Below are 17,433 nucleotides of genomic sequence, written 5' to 3'. Positions count from 1 at the left end.
CATATATACTGTATAGCAGCTCTGTCAATGGAACTATCATGTTGAGTCAATGAATGGTCAAAGACATTCATTCATCCATTCATTCCTGCCATACTGGCTTGTGCACACCAGACAAGGTGCGTATATATAGGCTGAGGAAGTTTTGGACAAGCAGACTTACAGGGTCTGTGTGTGTACGGCTCCGTCTAAGGCAGTGGGGGGACCTGATAGTGTGGTGTGCTCTGACTTGAGATGTCATTTCACCCCTAGCGCTCTCACTCTGCCCTCATATCCTGTCGGAGTAAATCTGACCCCACACACAGATACACACCACAGATACACACTGGGAAGGAAGGGGATGTATGTGCAGAGCACACATGCAGCCAGACACATAAATAACACACACTACAATGTTACACACTTAAACATTCATTCCTGCACATTCATGCCTATTCAATCACACAGATTCAACCACAGGAGAACCTGAATCTGTCAGACACAGGCACGTGCAGACCCATCCTTCTGGACTCACCGGTCCCCAGACTCCGACCTGCCAGGAGGCACAATCTGGCAGCTCACAGCTCCCCACGGCTAGAGGCTTGGTGTTGGGGTCACAGAAGTGTTCACTCAGATTCTCCTCTCCTACCCCCACACTACAGGATACCTGCCTGTGCCTCATCCCCTTCCCACACGTCACCAAGCACTGGGGGGGGGGGCAGGAGGAGAGATAGGGTCAGGGTGAGGGAGGAAGACTAATAAAGTATATGTGTTGTGAAGGGTGTGTGTGGGGGGAGGAACATTGTGTGATTGTGTGTGTAAAATGTTATCCTCAAAGTGTGTGTGCATGTTAGAGCAAATGTGATGCGTTTACATCAATACACATATACTTTATAAAGTGTGTATATTTATGTGTGTTTTATTATGTGTGTACATTAATACGCATATACTTCATAAAGTGTGTATATATTTATGTGTGTTTATAGAAGTGTTTATTGATATGAATGTAACAGTGTGAATTTGTGTCATGTGTGTGCATGTGTGTGTTTGCACTGTGTGTGTGTAGTTGAGTGTGTGTACTGTGTGTGTGCGCGTGTTTGTGTGTGTGAAGTGTGACCCGTACCTCACTCCAGTCATTGGCTGACCAGTCAGGGCAGGCCTGCTCGTTGCAGCTCTCCGCGACCATCCTCTGGTAGTCACTGCACTCGCTGTCCACCAGTCTCCTCCCAAGATTGTTCATACAGTAAGAGTCCCTGGTGCGGGCCCCACGACCACACGTCTTAGAACACTGAATGATGCACACAACACTCAGCATTAGATTCACCATTCAACATGTACTGCACAAAAGCCTAACAAAAACACTGCACCAAACATGTGCAAAATACTCTCTACTACTTGTAATCTAAATCACATGTCCACTTATAATAACACCTGTCATGCATGAGAAGACTAAATAAAAAAATGGGCTGCTTTTCAAGAGAATGTGCAATAGCATCACATCATGAAAACTGGTATTGTAATGATGTGTGTCTTTGACTATAGTTTCTACTGACCTGGGACCAGGCGCTGTACTGCCAGCTCTTGAGCAGACAGTCCCCGTGGCAGGCCTCCCTGGCCTGGGGTTTAGGTAGGTCAGAACAGGCCCTCCCCTCCACCCTCTCACTCTGCCTCTTCAGCAAGCTGTACCTCATACACTGCACGTCCATGGTCCGGTAACCAGGGCCACACTTAGCAGAACACTCACTCCTCCCTGCTACATTCCACCTGCAAACAGGCTATATGGGTTAGTGTCTGTTTAACATATATATAGTGACAGTGTGTGTGTGTGTGTTAAGTTGTGTGTGTATCTACCTGAGTTCACAGTCAGTGTTACATGGCTCAGTGGCAGCGTTGGGACGGGGTAGAGGCTCACAGCGCTGGTCAGAAACCCCCAGGTGGTCACTCTTCCTCACACATACAGTCCTGCGCCGTCGTTCACCTACACGGACACACAAACACACACACACACAAACACACACGCACACATGCAAGATTTGAATGTTTGAATTAGATCCGATCTGGCTAGGATCGACTGCCAAAGTTCACATTTCCCCCTCCTTTAAATTGTTTAATTAACTCTCTGCGATTGGGTCCCAGTCCAAATGGGATTAGGGGTTATGGGATGAAACTGCTTCAACTGGATCCTGCTAATGATGCTGAGTGCTGCGAGACACAGGAAGTCTCAGCCCCTGGTCCTAGGAGAAACTTGAAACTGGATGGACGACTAAGACCTTACCCTGACACATGCGGCTACAATCCAGCCAGGAGCCTGAGGGGTCCCACACAAACTGTTCCCTGTGCTCCTCGATGGGGATGTTGAAGGAATAGCGCACATCTGGGTTGTACAGGTTCCCCACACACAGGACCTAGGGCAACGATGATATGGGAAATACTTGTAACAATATAGAAGGAGAGTTGGGGGAAGGGTGGAGAGGGGACAGAGAACGCTGGAGAGAGAGAAAGGCAGAAACAAACAGAAGAGCGAGAGAGAGACAAAGAGAGGCCTTGCCTGTAGGATGAGTTCCTCCTCGATGCGTTCAGTGCAGTTGATGCGCTCCTCAATGGTGTCTGATCCGCTGTACTCAATGACAGTTCCCTTGAAGGGGATTTCCCTTTTGAACATGGCCACCACAAAGTTCCCATTCAGGAGAAAGTTAGAATGGCTGTCAGATAAAGCTGAAAGGAAACAAACGAAAAGTGGAAAAATAAATAATAAAAAGAAAATATTGCCTCAAGACATTGGATAAAAACGGCTTTCTTTGCTAAATACTTTTTGAGTTTTTTGGGTTTCAGGTTTGGAAAATCATTTGAGGGGGAAAGTAGCTTTGTCATTCCAAGCTGTATGTAAACATTCAATGACTTCAAACCAAAAATGTTCTGCAATGCCATTGTTGCAAGGGGGTATGTTGAAACATTGGTGGCACCGAATTGCAGTCATTTGGAGTTAGACTGCGTGACTCTCTTTACGATTGGCATTACAATGCTAACAAAGTAGCTCCACTGTCTTGAATACAAACCGGTGCATAAAAACACACAAACGACAAGCTCACACATGCTGAACAAACCCTTGTTTATACACTACCAAGCAAACACCAACTACCCCTTCAACACACACACACACACACACACACACACACACACACACACACACACACACACACACACACACACACACACACACACACACACACACACACACACACACACACACACACACACACACACACACACACACACACACACACACACACACACACGAAGTATGGTTCTGTGAAATATGTAGTAATTACAATGTGAGAGAGCCCATGTTGAAACAATGTGTGTGATTAGGTCTCTAGGCACAACTTTGTTTACACTCAAGTCTGCACACTACCAGCTGAGGACCACAGCTAGTCCTCGTTAACCCCTGACTGCCTGTGTGTATGGTGTGTGATGGCCAATGACAAAAACACCTCTTCTGGCAGTCATCACCAACACCCTCCAGCAGTGAGAAAAATGCATTTGCTAACACACACACACACAAACACAGCCATTGGCCATCTCACCCAGCCCCTATCCACTTTCATCTGGCCTGGCTACACATGGCTCTAATTAACACCTTTTCTACACACATTCAGTTTACTCTCGTTCTGACACATTGTTTGCTTTCCCAGCTATCCCATATCCTCTGGCTCATTTGGCTCCGGGCCCTGCCATGCTTCCTCCACATACAAGTATGTTTACATACACCTTTGCCAAATACATAAAAACTCAGTTTTCACAATTCTTGACATTTAATCCTAGTAAGAATGTAAAAATGGTATAAATGACTAGTGGTTTGGTATTAGTCCATACTTCCTCACCCCCTTTAACCCCACATCCTAAACAGCCTGTCCCTACAGCTGGGGTCACTGGGTGGATAACCATGTTCTGACCAATGACTGCCCTTTGATAGAGGAGCGGGGGAAAACACATTGACCTATTGCATGGTGTCCACCATTTAAAGCACCGATAAACATATTTAAAGCCTCTATAGCTAGAAAGAATTAGCCATAAACTGGCTGTGAGTGAATTGGCCTGCTGTGAAGTACCATGGCTAAGCAGTGATAGCATCACTCATGCTCACACACACACACACACACACACACACACACACACACACACACACACACACACACACACACACACACACACACACACACACACACACACACACACACACACACACACACACACACACACACACACACACACACACACACACACACACACACACACACACACACACACACACACACACACACACACACACACACACACACACACACACACAAACTCACCGAGGTAGTTGTCATCCTCTGACTTCCCAGAGTAGCTGACCTGTTTAATATCAATGTTGGTGGCTCCTGCAGGGATGCTCACCACTGTGTTGTAACCTGGATGGAAAGAGAGAGAGAGAGACCCACCCATAAAATAGTATATAATTACTCCCCGGCCCAGGCGCTTGCCTTGTAATTTCCCTGGGTCTGTGTTCCATGACAGGCCGACATGGGTAGAGGAAAGAGGAGAGGAGAGACTGAGCAGGAGCGAGGGAAACGGTGAGAGAGAAGACGGAAGAAGAGAGTAGAAACAAAACAGGAGATGAAAGAGAAGAGGTGAGAGGTGGAAAGAGGTGATAGGAGAGGGTAAAACAGAGATATTAGAATGAGGGGAGAGGAGAGGGTTAGAACAGAGGTATTGGAGTGAGGGGAGAGGAGAGGGTTAAAATAGAGATATTGGAGTGAGGGGAGAGGAGAGGGTTAAAATAGAGATATTGGAGTGAGGGAAGAGGAGAGGGTTAAAACAGAGATATTGGAGTGAGGGGAGAGGGGAGAGGAGAGGGTTAAAACAGAGATTTTGAGTGAGGGGAGAGGAGAGAGGAGAGGGTTAAAACAGAGATATTGGAGTGAGGGGAGAAGAGATGGTTAAAACAGAGATATTGGAGTGAGGGGAGAGGAGAGGGTTAAAACAGAGATATTGGAGTGAGGGGTGAGGAGAGGGTTAAAACAGAGATATTGGAGTGAGGGGAGAAGAGATGGTTAGAACAGAGATATTGGAGTGAGGGGAGAGGAGAGAGGAGAGGGTTAAAACAGAGATATTGGAGTGAGGGGAGAAGAGATGGTTAGAACAGAGATATTGGAGTGAGGGGAGAGGAGAGGGTTAAAACAGAGATATTGGAGTGAGGGGAGAAGAGATGGTTAGAACAGAGATATTGGAGTGAGGGGAGAAGAGATGGTTAGAACAGAGATATTGGAGTGAGGGGAGAAGAGATGGTTAGAACAGAGATATTGGAGTGAGGGGAGAAGAGATGGTTAGAACAGAGATATTGGAGTGAGGGGAGAAGAGATGGTTAGAACAGAGATATTGGAGTGAGGGGAGAAGAGATGGTTAGAACAGAGATATTGCAGTGAGGGGAGAAGAGATGGTTAGAAGAGAGATATTGGATTGAGGATAAATGAGAGGGTTAAAACAGAGATATTGGAGTGAGGGGAGAAGAGATGGTTAGAACAGAGATATTGCAGTGAGGGGAGAAGAGATGGTTAGAACAGAGATATTGCAGTGAGGGGAAAAGAGATGGTTAGAACAGAGATATTGGATTGAGGATAAATGAGAGGGTTAGAACAGAGATGGGTTCCTGAGTGGCGCAGCGGTCTAAGGCACCGCCCCTCAGTGTTCGAGGTGTCACTACAGTCCCTGGTTTGATTCCAGGCTGTATCACATCCAGCTGTGATTGGGAGTCCCATAGGGCGGCACACAATTGGCCCAGCGTCATCCGGGTTTGGCTGGGGTAGGCCGTCATTGTTAAATAAAGGTAACATTATAAAAATAGAAAAAATAGAACAGAGATATTGGAGTGGGGGGAGAGGGTTAGGGTTAGAACAGAGATATTGGAGTGGGGGAGAGGGTTAGGGTTAGAACAGAGATATTGGAGTGGGGGAGAGGGTTAGGGTTAGAACAGAGATATTGGAGTGGGGGAGAGGGTTAGGGTTAGAACAGAGATATTGGAGTGGGGGAGAGGGTTAGGGTTAGAACAGAGATATTGGAGTGGGGGAGAGGGTTAGGGTTAGAACAGAGATATTGGAGTGGGGGAGAGGGTTAGGGTTAGAACAGAGATATTAGAGTGGGGGAGAGGGTTAGGGTTAGAACAGAGATATTGGAGTGGGGGAGAGGGTTAGAACAGAGATATTGGAGTGGGGGGAGAGGGTTAGAACAGAGATATTGGAGTGGGGGGAGAGGGTTAGGGTTAGAACAGAGATATTGGAGTGGGGGGAGAGGGTTAGGGTTAGAACAGAAATATTGGAGTGAGGGGAGAAAGTGGCAGGAGAGAATGGGATTAAAGAGATGGGAGAGAGGAGGAGAAAATAGGGGACGAAAAGAAGGGTGAGAGAGGGAAAGAGAAGGGGGTGAAGGGAGAGAGAAGTGCCTGGGCCACTCGGGGGCAGCACTAGTAAAGGTTATGTCTTGTCACACCGACCGGCCAGACACACACTTTATCACTCAATCTACGTTCGGTGGTCACTATTGTTGATTGAAGTGCATTTTCTTTGAAGTCAAGGGAATAAGCCCATACCCCTTATATGCTACAGTCACTCTGGCACCACAAGAAAAGGCTGCAGCTTCCAGTCTTACAGCATCAACACCAACAACAAATTGACTTTTTGTTCTAAATTCTAAAAGATAAACAACAATTGCTTAAGAATGTCCATAAGAAAACTCCAGTGCTAAAAAACAGCAGCATAAATGTCTCTTCTGTGCTGTTAGGTTTTAAGTAGCATGTTAAATTCCCTCTCTAACCTGTCAAGACAGAGTAAGCACATAAGTACAAGGAGTGGGTGAACTGTGTAGACCGCAGACCAGGTCCCCCTTAGAGAACGCCACAGCTCATCCACAGACCCTTCAAGCCCCCAATGCAACCGTTCACCACACACATAATCTAAACGCAACCACAGGGCGACCGCGGAATGCAAACACAGTTCTCCAGGAGAGACACCCCTGGTGCACCCTGGGAAAGCTGAGGTCTACCTCATGACGGGCAGACAGACACACTGCACTCTACCGAGGGAGAAGCAGACTAGGAGACCACTGTTCTAAATGGTTTTTACTGTACATATGCTAATTTCGTTAGTTGCAAAGGGTAAGCCATAGGTTACTTCAACTTTCAATGTGTCCAACCAAGCGTTACAGATTGAGATCTGGGTAAAGGAGCTAAATTAATCAAACAAATCATTATTGTTATAAAAAGGAAGTGTGCTTTTATCAGGGTCCAGAGTCTCCTCAGCTCTGGGTGACGTCCTCAAACCCCTGGGTTGGTGGCTCTCCTCTCCTCATTTAGCTGTTTACACTGTTAACTGGCTAAAGAGGGAGATGGACTGGGAGAGGAGGATGGAGAGGGAGAGGAAGGAGTCGAGGGAAAGGGAGAAAGAGAGAGGGAGAGATGACGGAGGGAGGTGAGAAAGAGAGAGGGACAAGTGAGGGAGAAGGAGAGAGAAGAGAGAGAGAGGGAGAAGATGAAGAGAGGGAGAGGAGGGAGAGGAGTGGACCATGCTGGACCAGGGATATCCTGGCTGGGCTGAGTTCTCATTCATGTCATCCTGGTCTAAACTTGGTTTGGCCGCACATGCTTGGCCTGGGACTCCTCATTAGAAACACAAGCAGAGGACTGGACAGATAGAGGATGAGATGAAGAGAAGCAAATAGCAAAATAAATATTGAGTAAATATTGAGCCAAATCCACAAACATTTATGCTAATTTATTTTGTTATTTTGCAGCTCAGACTTGAAGGGGATTTGAAGTAATCAGTGCTTGGCCCGGGAAGAGACATCCTACTAATCATGAGTTCAAGGGGGTCACGCTGGGTCGGAGTTAAGTTTGAGAACTTCTAGAGTTTACTGACGTTTTCAACAGGTTTTGGAGACTTATTCAGAATATCCATTATGCAAAGCATTGTCCCAAAGCAAAAGGAAAATGTTCACTCCCTTCACTAGCATCCAAAAGTTGTGTCATAATTCTGTTGTCATTTGTGCATTGTCCAAGTGTCAATTAGTTTAGCAAGTTTAGCATAGCAAACATCTTTATGTCATTTGTATATTGCATTTCAACTGTTCATAGACAGTTGTTGTTGTAAACAGTGTTTAATACCTGCTAACGTACTTTGGAATACAGGGAAACAAGAGAAAGGCAGCCAGGCTTACCATACTCAGCATCGTTGAAGGTCCCAGCAAGGGTTTTGCAGGAGGAGTTGTCCCCTCCACACACTCCACATTTGTCATTTTTCGCCTTGGAGTTCAACACATGATCACAGCCTGCTTGCTGTTGAAACAGACAGAGACGTTTATATACTCAATCCAACACCGCAAAACTACTCTGTCTGTCTGTCTGTCTGTCTGTCTGTCTGTCTGTCTGTCTGTCTGTCTGTCTGTCTGTCTGTCTGTCTGTCTGTCTGTCTGTCTGTCTGTCTGTCTGTCTGTCTGTCTGTCTGTCTGTCTGTCTGTCTGTCTGTCTGTTTGTGTGTACGTACATACTCTGATACAGTATGTCACAACATTGTTAGTGATATGCTGATATAGACAGACATCTGAGAGAACATATATCAGTTTGTAAGTCAGCTGTGTTTGATACACAGTATGATGTCAGGAAACACAGTTACCCGACAGAGGCCTTGAACACAGATATCGTAGGTGTCTGGGCCACACGGCGTGCCGTCGATGACGCGATCCTTCAGCTGATAGTAGGCCATCGTCCCGGCAACCCGACAGAAGAGCTTGCACCGATCCTTCATTAGAACTACAGAGGAAAAACACACCCATTGGAAGATGACTGTATGGTGAGATATACATCAGTGGAGGCTGCTGGGGGAAGGATGGCTCAAAATAATGTCTGGAACGGAGCCAATGGAATGGTATTAAACACATGTAAACCATGTGTTTGATGTATTTGATACCATTCCACCTATTCCACTCCAGCCATTACCACGAGCCCGTCCTCCCCAATTAAGGTGCCACCAACCTCCTGTGACATATATATACTGACAAAACTATGGATGAATCATTTTACATGACATGATATCATGAATGTCAAATAAAAACAAAAACAATAATGGCAACAACAACAATCTACAGTTAGCAAAGCCCTCACAAAATAAGTCTACAAACTCAAAAATATGTCATTCTCTACAATAGTACATTAGTACAATAGTTAACATTTTTTGCAAGGGTGAGCAGTTAGCTTTACTGAAATAACTGCATTTGTATCAGTTGTTTAGAAAAATCCCCATTCTGTTTGACACCATTTTGGACTCTGTGCTTGGTCAGTGTGCTTGCATAACATTGTATTGTGATAGCTCGCGGTCACTTCTTCCAAATCTTAAACCCTGCACTAAAGCCCTGTCTCCTTTGCCAAATGGCAACTCGTTCAGCTGTGCAAGCCATCACTATAATCATTACAATGCGTGAGGTATAGAAGAGGGAAGCTATCCAGGAGCATATATTTTAGTACTGTATGCTTCTCAAGTGTTGATTACTTTGTACATTTTTCATGTCTGTTCCTATCATGACTATGCAGAGCATTGAGGGAAAACACACTGACAGAATTAGCCTGTACTGAGCCAAAAACCAACAGTACAGTTAGTCTACCTACCAGGACACAATGGGGAGTGGGGTAAGGAGACAGAAGAACCAGAGCCATGTTTTAAGTCATTCAAAAAAATATTGACACCTTAACCCCACCTAGCCCTCATTTAGGCGTGGTGGACCTTCTGACAGTTGATGTCCGGTTCTTTGAGCTCTGTGAGGGAGCATAGGTGTAGTGTAGGGTATAGGATAGTAGAATGCTATAATGTAATGTTATCAACTGTTATCATAGAGGCTTGGTGTTATCATGGTGTAACTGCTAGTACAGTGAGTACTCCCACTAATAATACATGGAGTTTTATACATGGTAGTGCTTTTAAAAGGACACAAATACACTTTCCAATAGAGGGTACTCACTACCGCTGTACTTGGGCACCCAGCGGACGGTGGGAGGTAGACCGTTGATGTTGAAGTGCTTGCCGTCGAACTGAGAGCACTGCTCCTCACGGAAGTCTCTCTGTCCTCGGGGACACGGCTCAGTGTTGCAGGACCGGAACTTCATCCTTCGACCCACGCAGAACTTTCCTCCATTCCGGGGCCTGAAGAAACATTACGGCAAAATAACTTGATTAAAACATGACTGACATTCACACAGGCTTGGACTCTTTGATTGAAATGTGTTTTGCCAAGTATGTCCTCAGGCTTTGTTTGTAATTATTTCTTACCCAGGTGTTGTATTGTTTTGACTGTTACTCAGGTGTTGTATTGTTTTGACTGTTACTTTCTCTGACTATACTTTCTCTGTATATATCAATGATGTTGCTCTTGCTGCGGGCGATTCCCTGATCCACCTCTACGCAGACGACACCATTGTATACACTTTCGGCCCGTCATTGGACACTGTGCTATCTAACCTCCAATCGAGTTTCAATGCCATACAACACTCCTTCCGTGGCCTCCAACTGCTCTTAAACGCTAGTAAAACCAAATGCATGCTTTTCAACCGATCGCTGCCTGCACCCGCATGCCCGACTAGCATCACCACACTGGATGGCTCCGACCTTGAATATGTGGACACCTATAAGTACCTAGGTGTCTGGCTAGACTGCAAACTCTCCTTCCAGACCCATATCAAACATCTCCAATCGAAAATCAAATCAAGAATCGGCTTTCTATTCCGCAACAAAGCCTCCTTCACTCACGCTGCCAAGCTTACCCTAGTAAAACTGACTATCCTACCGATCCTCGACTTCGGCGACGTCATCTACAAAATTGCTTCCAACACTCTACTCAGCAAACTGGATGCAGTTTATCACAGTCCCATCCGTTTTGTCACTAAAGCACCTTATACTACCCACCACTGCGACTTGTATGCTCTAGTCGGCTGGCCCTCGCTACATATTCGTCGCCAGACCCACTGGCTTCAGGTCATCTACAAGGCCATGCTAGGCAAAGCTCCGCCTTATCTCAGCTCACTGGTCACGATGGCAACACCCATCCGTAGCACGCGCTCCAGCAGGTGTATCTCATTGATCATCCCTAAAGCCAACACCTCATTCGGCCGCCTTTCGTTCCAGTACTCTGCTGCCTGTGACTGGAACGAATTGCAAAAATCGCTGAAGTTGGAGACTTTTATCTCCCTCACCAACTTCAAACATCATCTAGCTGAGCAGCTAACCGATCGCTACAGCTGTACATAATCTATTGGTAAATAGCACACCCATTTTCACCTACCTCATCCCCACAGTTTTTATTTATTTACTTTTCTGCTCTTTTGCACACCAATATCTCTACCTGTACATGATCATCTGATCATTTATCACTCCAGTGTTAATCTGCAATATTGTAATTATTCGCCTACCTCCTCATGCCCTTTGCACACATTGTATATAGACTCCCCTTTTTTTCTCTGTGTTATTGACTTGTTAATTGTTTACTCCATGTGTAACTCTGTTGTCTGTTCACACTGCTATGCTTTATCTTGGCCAGGTCGCAGTTGCAAATGAGAACCTGTTCTCAACTAGCCTACCTGGTTAAATAAAGGTGAAATAAAAAAAACTCAGGTGTTGTATTGTTTTGACTGTTACTCAGGTGTTGTATTGTTTTGACTGTTACTCAGGTGTTGTATTGTTTTGACTGTTACTCAGGTGTTGTATTGTTTTGAAAGTTACTCAGGTGTTGTATTGTTTTGACTGTTACTCAGGTGTAGCATTGTTTTGACTGTTACTCAGGTGTAGCATTGTTTTGACTGTTTTGACTCAAGGTGTGTGTTATTGCTTTGACTGGCTACTCCTGGTGTGTTTTGACTTAATTTGGCTCAATTTGGTGTGTTTTGGCTGATTAGTTAGGTTTGTTGAAGTCTCCTGGTGTTTTGCACGAGTCAGAATCAGAGTCTTACTCAGGGTTGTTGCAGTCTCTGGAGGTACTCCTGGTGCCTCCTCCACAGGTCCTGGAACAGACACTGTAGTGCCCCCAGGGGCCCCACTCCCCATGGACCGGCCGCAGGTCCAGCTCCTTGTTCACACACTTCCCATGTCTACAGTACTGCACAGAGAGACAGTTTAAGTAGTAATATTTCCAATGTATTCTAACGTATTCACGATAGAAAATAAAACTGAAACTTGAATTTCAAACTTGAAAACACATACACACACAGGGGATCCTCTTAAAGAGTGTGACATCTTCACTCATCACAATCCCAACCAACACACCCCAGTTCAAGAGTGTCAACTCAGCTCCGGTTGGTGGAGTTCCCGATTTAGCGCGAGCAGTGATCACAGCTGGGTATTTTGTCCCTCCTTCCCTAATCCTCTTTTTAAATGTAAGACTATCTCCTCAAAGTAAACGAGAGGATGCTAATCCTGCTATTATTTACCCCCGAGGAATGCTTCCAAGTTCCCCATGCAGCTGTAGGGATAGGGTCTGTTGGGCCCCAGCTCCGGACCAACGACTAGCCTACTGCATGGGGAGGGGTGAAGGAAGAGGAGGAGATAATGGGATGACAGTGCCAGTTAGAGGAACCAGAGCCCATACATCTTCAAATGCATTTGTCTGTTTCCTCTCAATGAGCTAAGCTAGATCCTCTCCTGTTGAATTCCTGCTCTGCTGGTGTCACACGTCCCCCTCTTGTGTGGACAGCTAGTTATTCCACCAAACTATGTAAGTGGGCACTCCAAATGGCACCCTATTCCCTATAGTTCCCATAGGGCTCTGGTCAATAGTAGTGCACTATGTAGGGAATAGGGTGTCATTTAAGATGCAGCCTGAGTCTCTGATGACTAGGGCATTCTTTCATCAGCAGAGCTGGATCTCGAAATTGACCCTATGGACCAATCTCAGAGGAAAGAGCTGCTTAATGAAAAGCATAGGGGAGGAAGAAACAGTCATCGGGTTTATCACACTATATATGTTATCCATTCACGCTGATTCATAACCTTTTTCAGATGAGCTAAGTGTGCATGAAGACAGTGTGGTATGAACGGAAGACACTCTGCATGTTAGTGCCTAGGTTTAGGACTTACCAACCAACCCCTGCCAAGAAGAGGTAGACCTAACAATGCTTTCATAAAGCAGGCATGGCAGCCTATTTAGTTCTGTCTGTGTAACCAAATCTCTGCCTCCATGGAGAAGATAGCAGGAGGGTCCTTTTCAGAGAAAGAATGCGGGACAAGACGGCGTCTGTCTGGGTGCACAGCGGCAGGCAGGCAGCCCGTCGTCCGGGCACACAGACACGGGAAGCGGTGGCACGGTGGTGATAAAAGAAACCCTAGAGTTGTGATAACAGGATAACACAGCTCATTACTGGCTTGAAATCAGCAGAACTTTCTCCCCATTCAGACAGAAACCATGTGACCAAACCGCAGCACACTGGGCACAGTCAGTCTGTTGCGCTGCTTTTATTGTACATGTCTTAACTATCTTCAGTGGTATGTAATGTGTATGAATGCAGTTCCATCTCCATTAGCTGTTCCTGTGTTCCACACAAAACATGACATAATACATAATACAGAAGAACAGCTCAAGGTCAGAACTACATACATTTAAAATGTCACACATAGCCTACATATCAGCACATACTGTACACACAAGATATCTACGTCAAATAGGGGCAGGAGTTGTGCCGTGAGGTGTTGCTTTATCTGTTTTTTTTAAAACCAGGTTTGCTGTTCACTTGAGCAATCAAACGTTTTCTTGAATTGAATTGCTTTCTTGAATTTGGGGATCCCTTTACTAGAGAACATCTGAATCCCTTTACTAGAGAACATCTGAATCCCTTTACTAGAGAACGTCTGAATCCCTTTACTAGAGTAGGTTGACTATGCAAACAATTTGGAATTGAACACAATATTTCTTATAAAAAGAAGAAGTAATGCACCCAGTTTCTCCTCAACTTTTAGCCAAGAGAGACTGGCATGCATAGTATTGATATTAGCCCCCTGATTATCGTGAAGTGCAAGACGTGCCGCTCTGTTCTGGGCCAGCTGCAGTTTTTCTAGGTCTTTCTTTGCAGCACTTGACAATATGACTGGGCAAAAATCAAGAGAAGATAAAACTAGAGCCTGCAGGACTTTGTGTAGTGTGGTGTCAAAAAACAGAGCATCTCTGTCACGACTTCCACCGAAGGTGGCTCCTCTCCCTGTTCGGGCGGCGCTCGGCGGTCCTCGTTGTCGCCGGCCTATTAGCTGCTACCGATCCATTTTTCCTTTTCGTTTATGTCTGTTTTTTTTTTTTTTTTTTTTACACCTGTGTCCTATTAGTTAATTTTGGTGGGTTTATTAACCTCTGTTGCCTGCCTATTCTTTGTGAGGGATTATTTGCTGTTGTTGCTCTGTTAGGGGTGTGTGTTTGTGAGGCATTATTTGCTGTTATTGCTCTGTTAGGGGTGTGTGTTTGTGAGGGGTTATTTGCTGTTGTTGCTATGTTAGGGGTGTGTGTTTGTGAGGGGTTATTTGCTGTTGTTGCTCTGTTAGGGGTGTGTGTTTGTGAGGCATTATTTGCTGTTGTTGCTCTGTTAGGGGTGCGTGTTTGTGAGGGGTTATTTGCTGTTGTTGCTCTGTTAGGGGTGTGTGTTTGTGAGGGGTTATTTGCTGTTGTTGCTCTGTTAGGGGTGTGTGTTTGTGAGGCATTATTTGCTGTTATTGCTCTGTTAGGGGTGTGTGTTTGTGAGGGGTTATTTGCTGTTGTTGCTATGTTAGGGGTGTGTGTTTGTGAGGGGTTATTTGCTGTTGTTGCTCTGTTAGGGGTGTGTGTTTGTGAGGCATTATTTGCTGTTGTTGCTCTGTTAGGGGTGCGTGTTTGTGAGGGGTTATTTGCTGTTGTTGCTCTGTTAGGGGTGTGTGTTTGTGAGGGGTTATTTGCTGTTGTTGCTCTGTTAGGGGTGTGTGGTTGTGAGGGGTTATTTGCTGTTGTTGCTCTGTTAGGGGTGTGTGGTTGTGAGGGGTTATTTGCTGTTGTTGCTCTGTTAGGGGTGTGTGTTTGTGAGGGGTTATTTGCTGTTGTTGCTCTGTTAGGGGTGTGTGGTTGTGAGGGGTTATTTGCTGTTGTTGCTATGTTAGGGGTGTGTGTTTGTGAGGGGTTATTTGCTGTTGTTGCTCTGTTAGGGGTGTGTGTTTGTGAGGGGTTATTTGCTGTTGTTGCTATGTTAGGGGTGTGTGTTTGTGAGGGGTTATTTGCTGTTGTTGCTCTGTTAGGGGTGTGTGTTTGTGAGGGGTTATTTGCTGTTGTTGCTCTGTTAGGGGTGCGTGTTTGTGAGGGGTTATTTGCTGTTGTTGCTCTGTTAGGGGTGTGTGGTTGTGAGGGGTTATTTGCTGTTGTTGCTCTGTTAGGGGTGTGTGGTTGTGAGGGGTTATTTGCTGTTGTTGCTCTGTTAGGGGTGTGTGGTTGTGAGGGGTTATTTGCTGTTGTTGCTCTGTTAGGGGTGTGTGGTTGTGAGGGGTTGTTTGCTGTTGTTGCTCTGTTATGGGTGTGTGGTTGTGAGGGGTTATTTGCTGTTGTTGCTCTGTTAGGGGTGTGTGTTTGTGAGGGGTTGTTTGCTGTTGTTGCTCTGTTAGGGGTGTGTGGTTGTGAGGGGTTATTTGCTGTTGTTGCTCTGTTAGGGGTGTGTGGTTGTGAGGGGTTATTTGCTGTTGTTGCTTTGTTAGGGGTGTGTGTTTGTGAGGGGTTATTTGCTGTTGTTGCTCTGTTAGAGGTGTGTGGTTGTGAGGGGTTGTTTGCTGTTGTTGCTCTGTTAGGGGTGTGTGGTTGTGAGGGGTTATTTGCTGTTGCTCTGTTAGGGGTGTGTGTTTGTGAGGGGTTATTTGCTGTTGTTGCTCTGTTAGAGGTGTGTGGTTGTGAGGGGTTGTTTGCTGTTGTTGCTCTGTTAGGGGTGCGTGGTTGTGAGGGGTTATTTGCTGTTGTTGCTCTGTTAGGGGTGCGTGTTTGTGAGGGGTTATTTGCTGTTGCTCTGTTAGGGGTGTGTGTTTGTGAGGGGTTATTTGCTGTTGTTGCTCTGTTAGGGGTGCGTGGTTGTGAGGGGTTATTTGCTGTTGTTGCTCTGTTAGGGGTGCGTGGTTGTGAGGGTTATTTGCTGTTGTTGCTCTGTTAGGGGTGCGTGGTTGTGAGGGGTTATTTGCTGTTGTTGCTCTGTTAGGGGTGCGTGTTTGTGAGGGGTTATTTGCTGTTGTTGCTCTGTTAGGGGTGCGTGTTTGTGAGGGGTTATTTGCTGTTGTTGCTCTGTTAGGGGTGCGTGTTTGTGAGGGGTTATTTGCTGTTGTTGCTCTGTTAGGGGTGCGTGGTTGTGAGGGGTTATTTGCTGTTGTTGCTCTGTTAGGGGTGCGTGTTTGTGAGGGGTTATTTGCTGTTGTTGCTCTGTTAGGGGTGCGTGTTTGTGAGGGGTTATTTGCTGTTGTTGCTCTGTTAGGGGTGTGTGGTTGTGAGGGGTTATTTGCTGTTGTTGCTCTGTTAGGGGTGTGTGGTTGTGAGGGGTTATTTGCTGTTGTTGCTCTGTTAGGGGTGTGTGGTTGTGAGGGGTTATTTGCTGTTGTTGCTCTGTTAGGGGTGCGTGTTTGTGAGCGGTTATTTGCTGTTGTTGCTCTGTTAGGGGTGTGTGGTTGTGAGGGGTTATTTGCTGTTGTTGCTCTGTTAGGGGTGCGTGTTTGTGAGGGGTTATTTGCTGTTGTTGCTCTGTTAGGGGTGCGTGTTTGTGAGGGGTTATTTGCTGTTGTTGCTCTGTTAGGGGTGTGTGGTTGTGAGGGTTATTTGCTGTTGTTGCTCTGTTAGGGGTGTGTGGTTGTGAGGGGTTATTTGCTGTTGTTGCTCTGTTAGGGGTGTGTGTTTGTGAGGGGTTATTTGCTGTTGTTGCTCTGTTAGAGGTGTGTGGTTGTGAGGGGTTGTTTGCTGTTGTTGCTCTGTTAGGGGTGTGTGGTTGTGAGGGGTTATTTGCTGTTGCTCTGTTAGGGGTGTGTGTTTGTGAGGGGTTATTTGCTGTTGTTGCTCTGTTAGGGGTGCGTGGTTGTGAGGGGTTATTTGCTGTTGTTGCTCTGTTAGGGGTGTGTGGTTGTGAGGGGTTATTTGCTGTTGTTGCTCTGTTAGGGGTGCGTGTTTGTGAGGGGTTATTTGCTGTTGTTGCTCTGTTAGGGGTGTGTGGTTGTGAGGGGTTATTTGCTGTTGTTGCTCTGTTAGGGGTGTGTGGTTGTGAGGGGTTATTTGCTGTTGTTGCTCTGTTAGGGGTGTGTGGTTGTGAGGGGTTATTTGCTGTTGTTGCTCTGTTAGGGGTGTGTGGTTGTGAGGGGTTGTTTGCTGTTGTTGCTCTGTTATGGGTGTGTAGTTGTGAGGGGTTATTTGCTGTTGTTG

At 45.9% G+C, this 17,433-nt stretch overlaps 1 protein-coding gene across 1 annotated transcript in view; it reads right to left on the bottom strand.

Moving 5' to 3' along the window:
- Positions 1-17,433, bottom strand: part of LOC123989726 (A disintegrin and metalloproteinase with thrombospondin motifs 20-like) — a 152,411-nt gene that overhangs the window by 47,721 nt on the left and 87,257 nt on the right. The window contains 11 exon segments of the mRNA XM_046290742.1: positions 512-682; positions 1,100-1,264; positions 1,530-1,740; positions 1,828-1,954; positions 2,252-2,381; positions 2,525-2,691; positions 4,335-4,430; positions 8,227-8,344; positions 8,682-8,818; positions 10,021-10,202; positions 12,002-12,147. Coding sequence (XP_046146698.1) covers positions 512-682; positions 1,100-1,264; positions 1,530-1,740; positions 1,828-1,954; positions 2,252-2,381; positions 2,525-2,691; positions 4,335-4,430; positions 8,227-8,344; positions 8,682-8,818; positions 10,021-10,202; positions 12,002-12,147 — 1,650 coding nt within the window.

Source organism: Oncorhynchus gorbuscha, linkage group LG02 (genome assembly GCF_021184085.1).
Source record: "Oncorhynchus gorbuscha isolate QuinsamMale2020 ecotype Even-year linkage group LG02, OgorEven_v1.0, whole genome shotgun sequence".
In the NCBI taxonomy this organism is placed as follows: Eukaryota; Metazoa; Chordata; class Actinopteri; order Salmoniformes; family Salmonidae; genus Oncorhynchus; species Oncorhynchus gorbuscha.
This window is presented reverse-complemented; position numbering and strand designations above follow the sequence as displayed.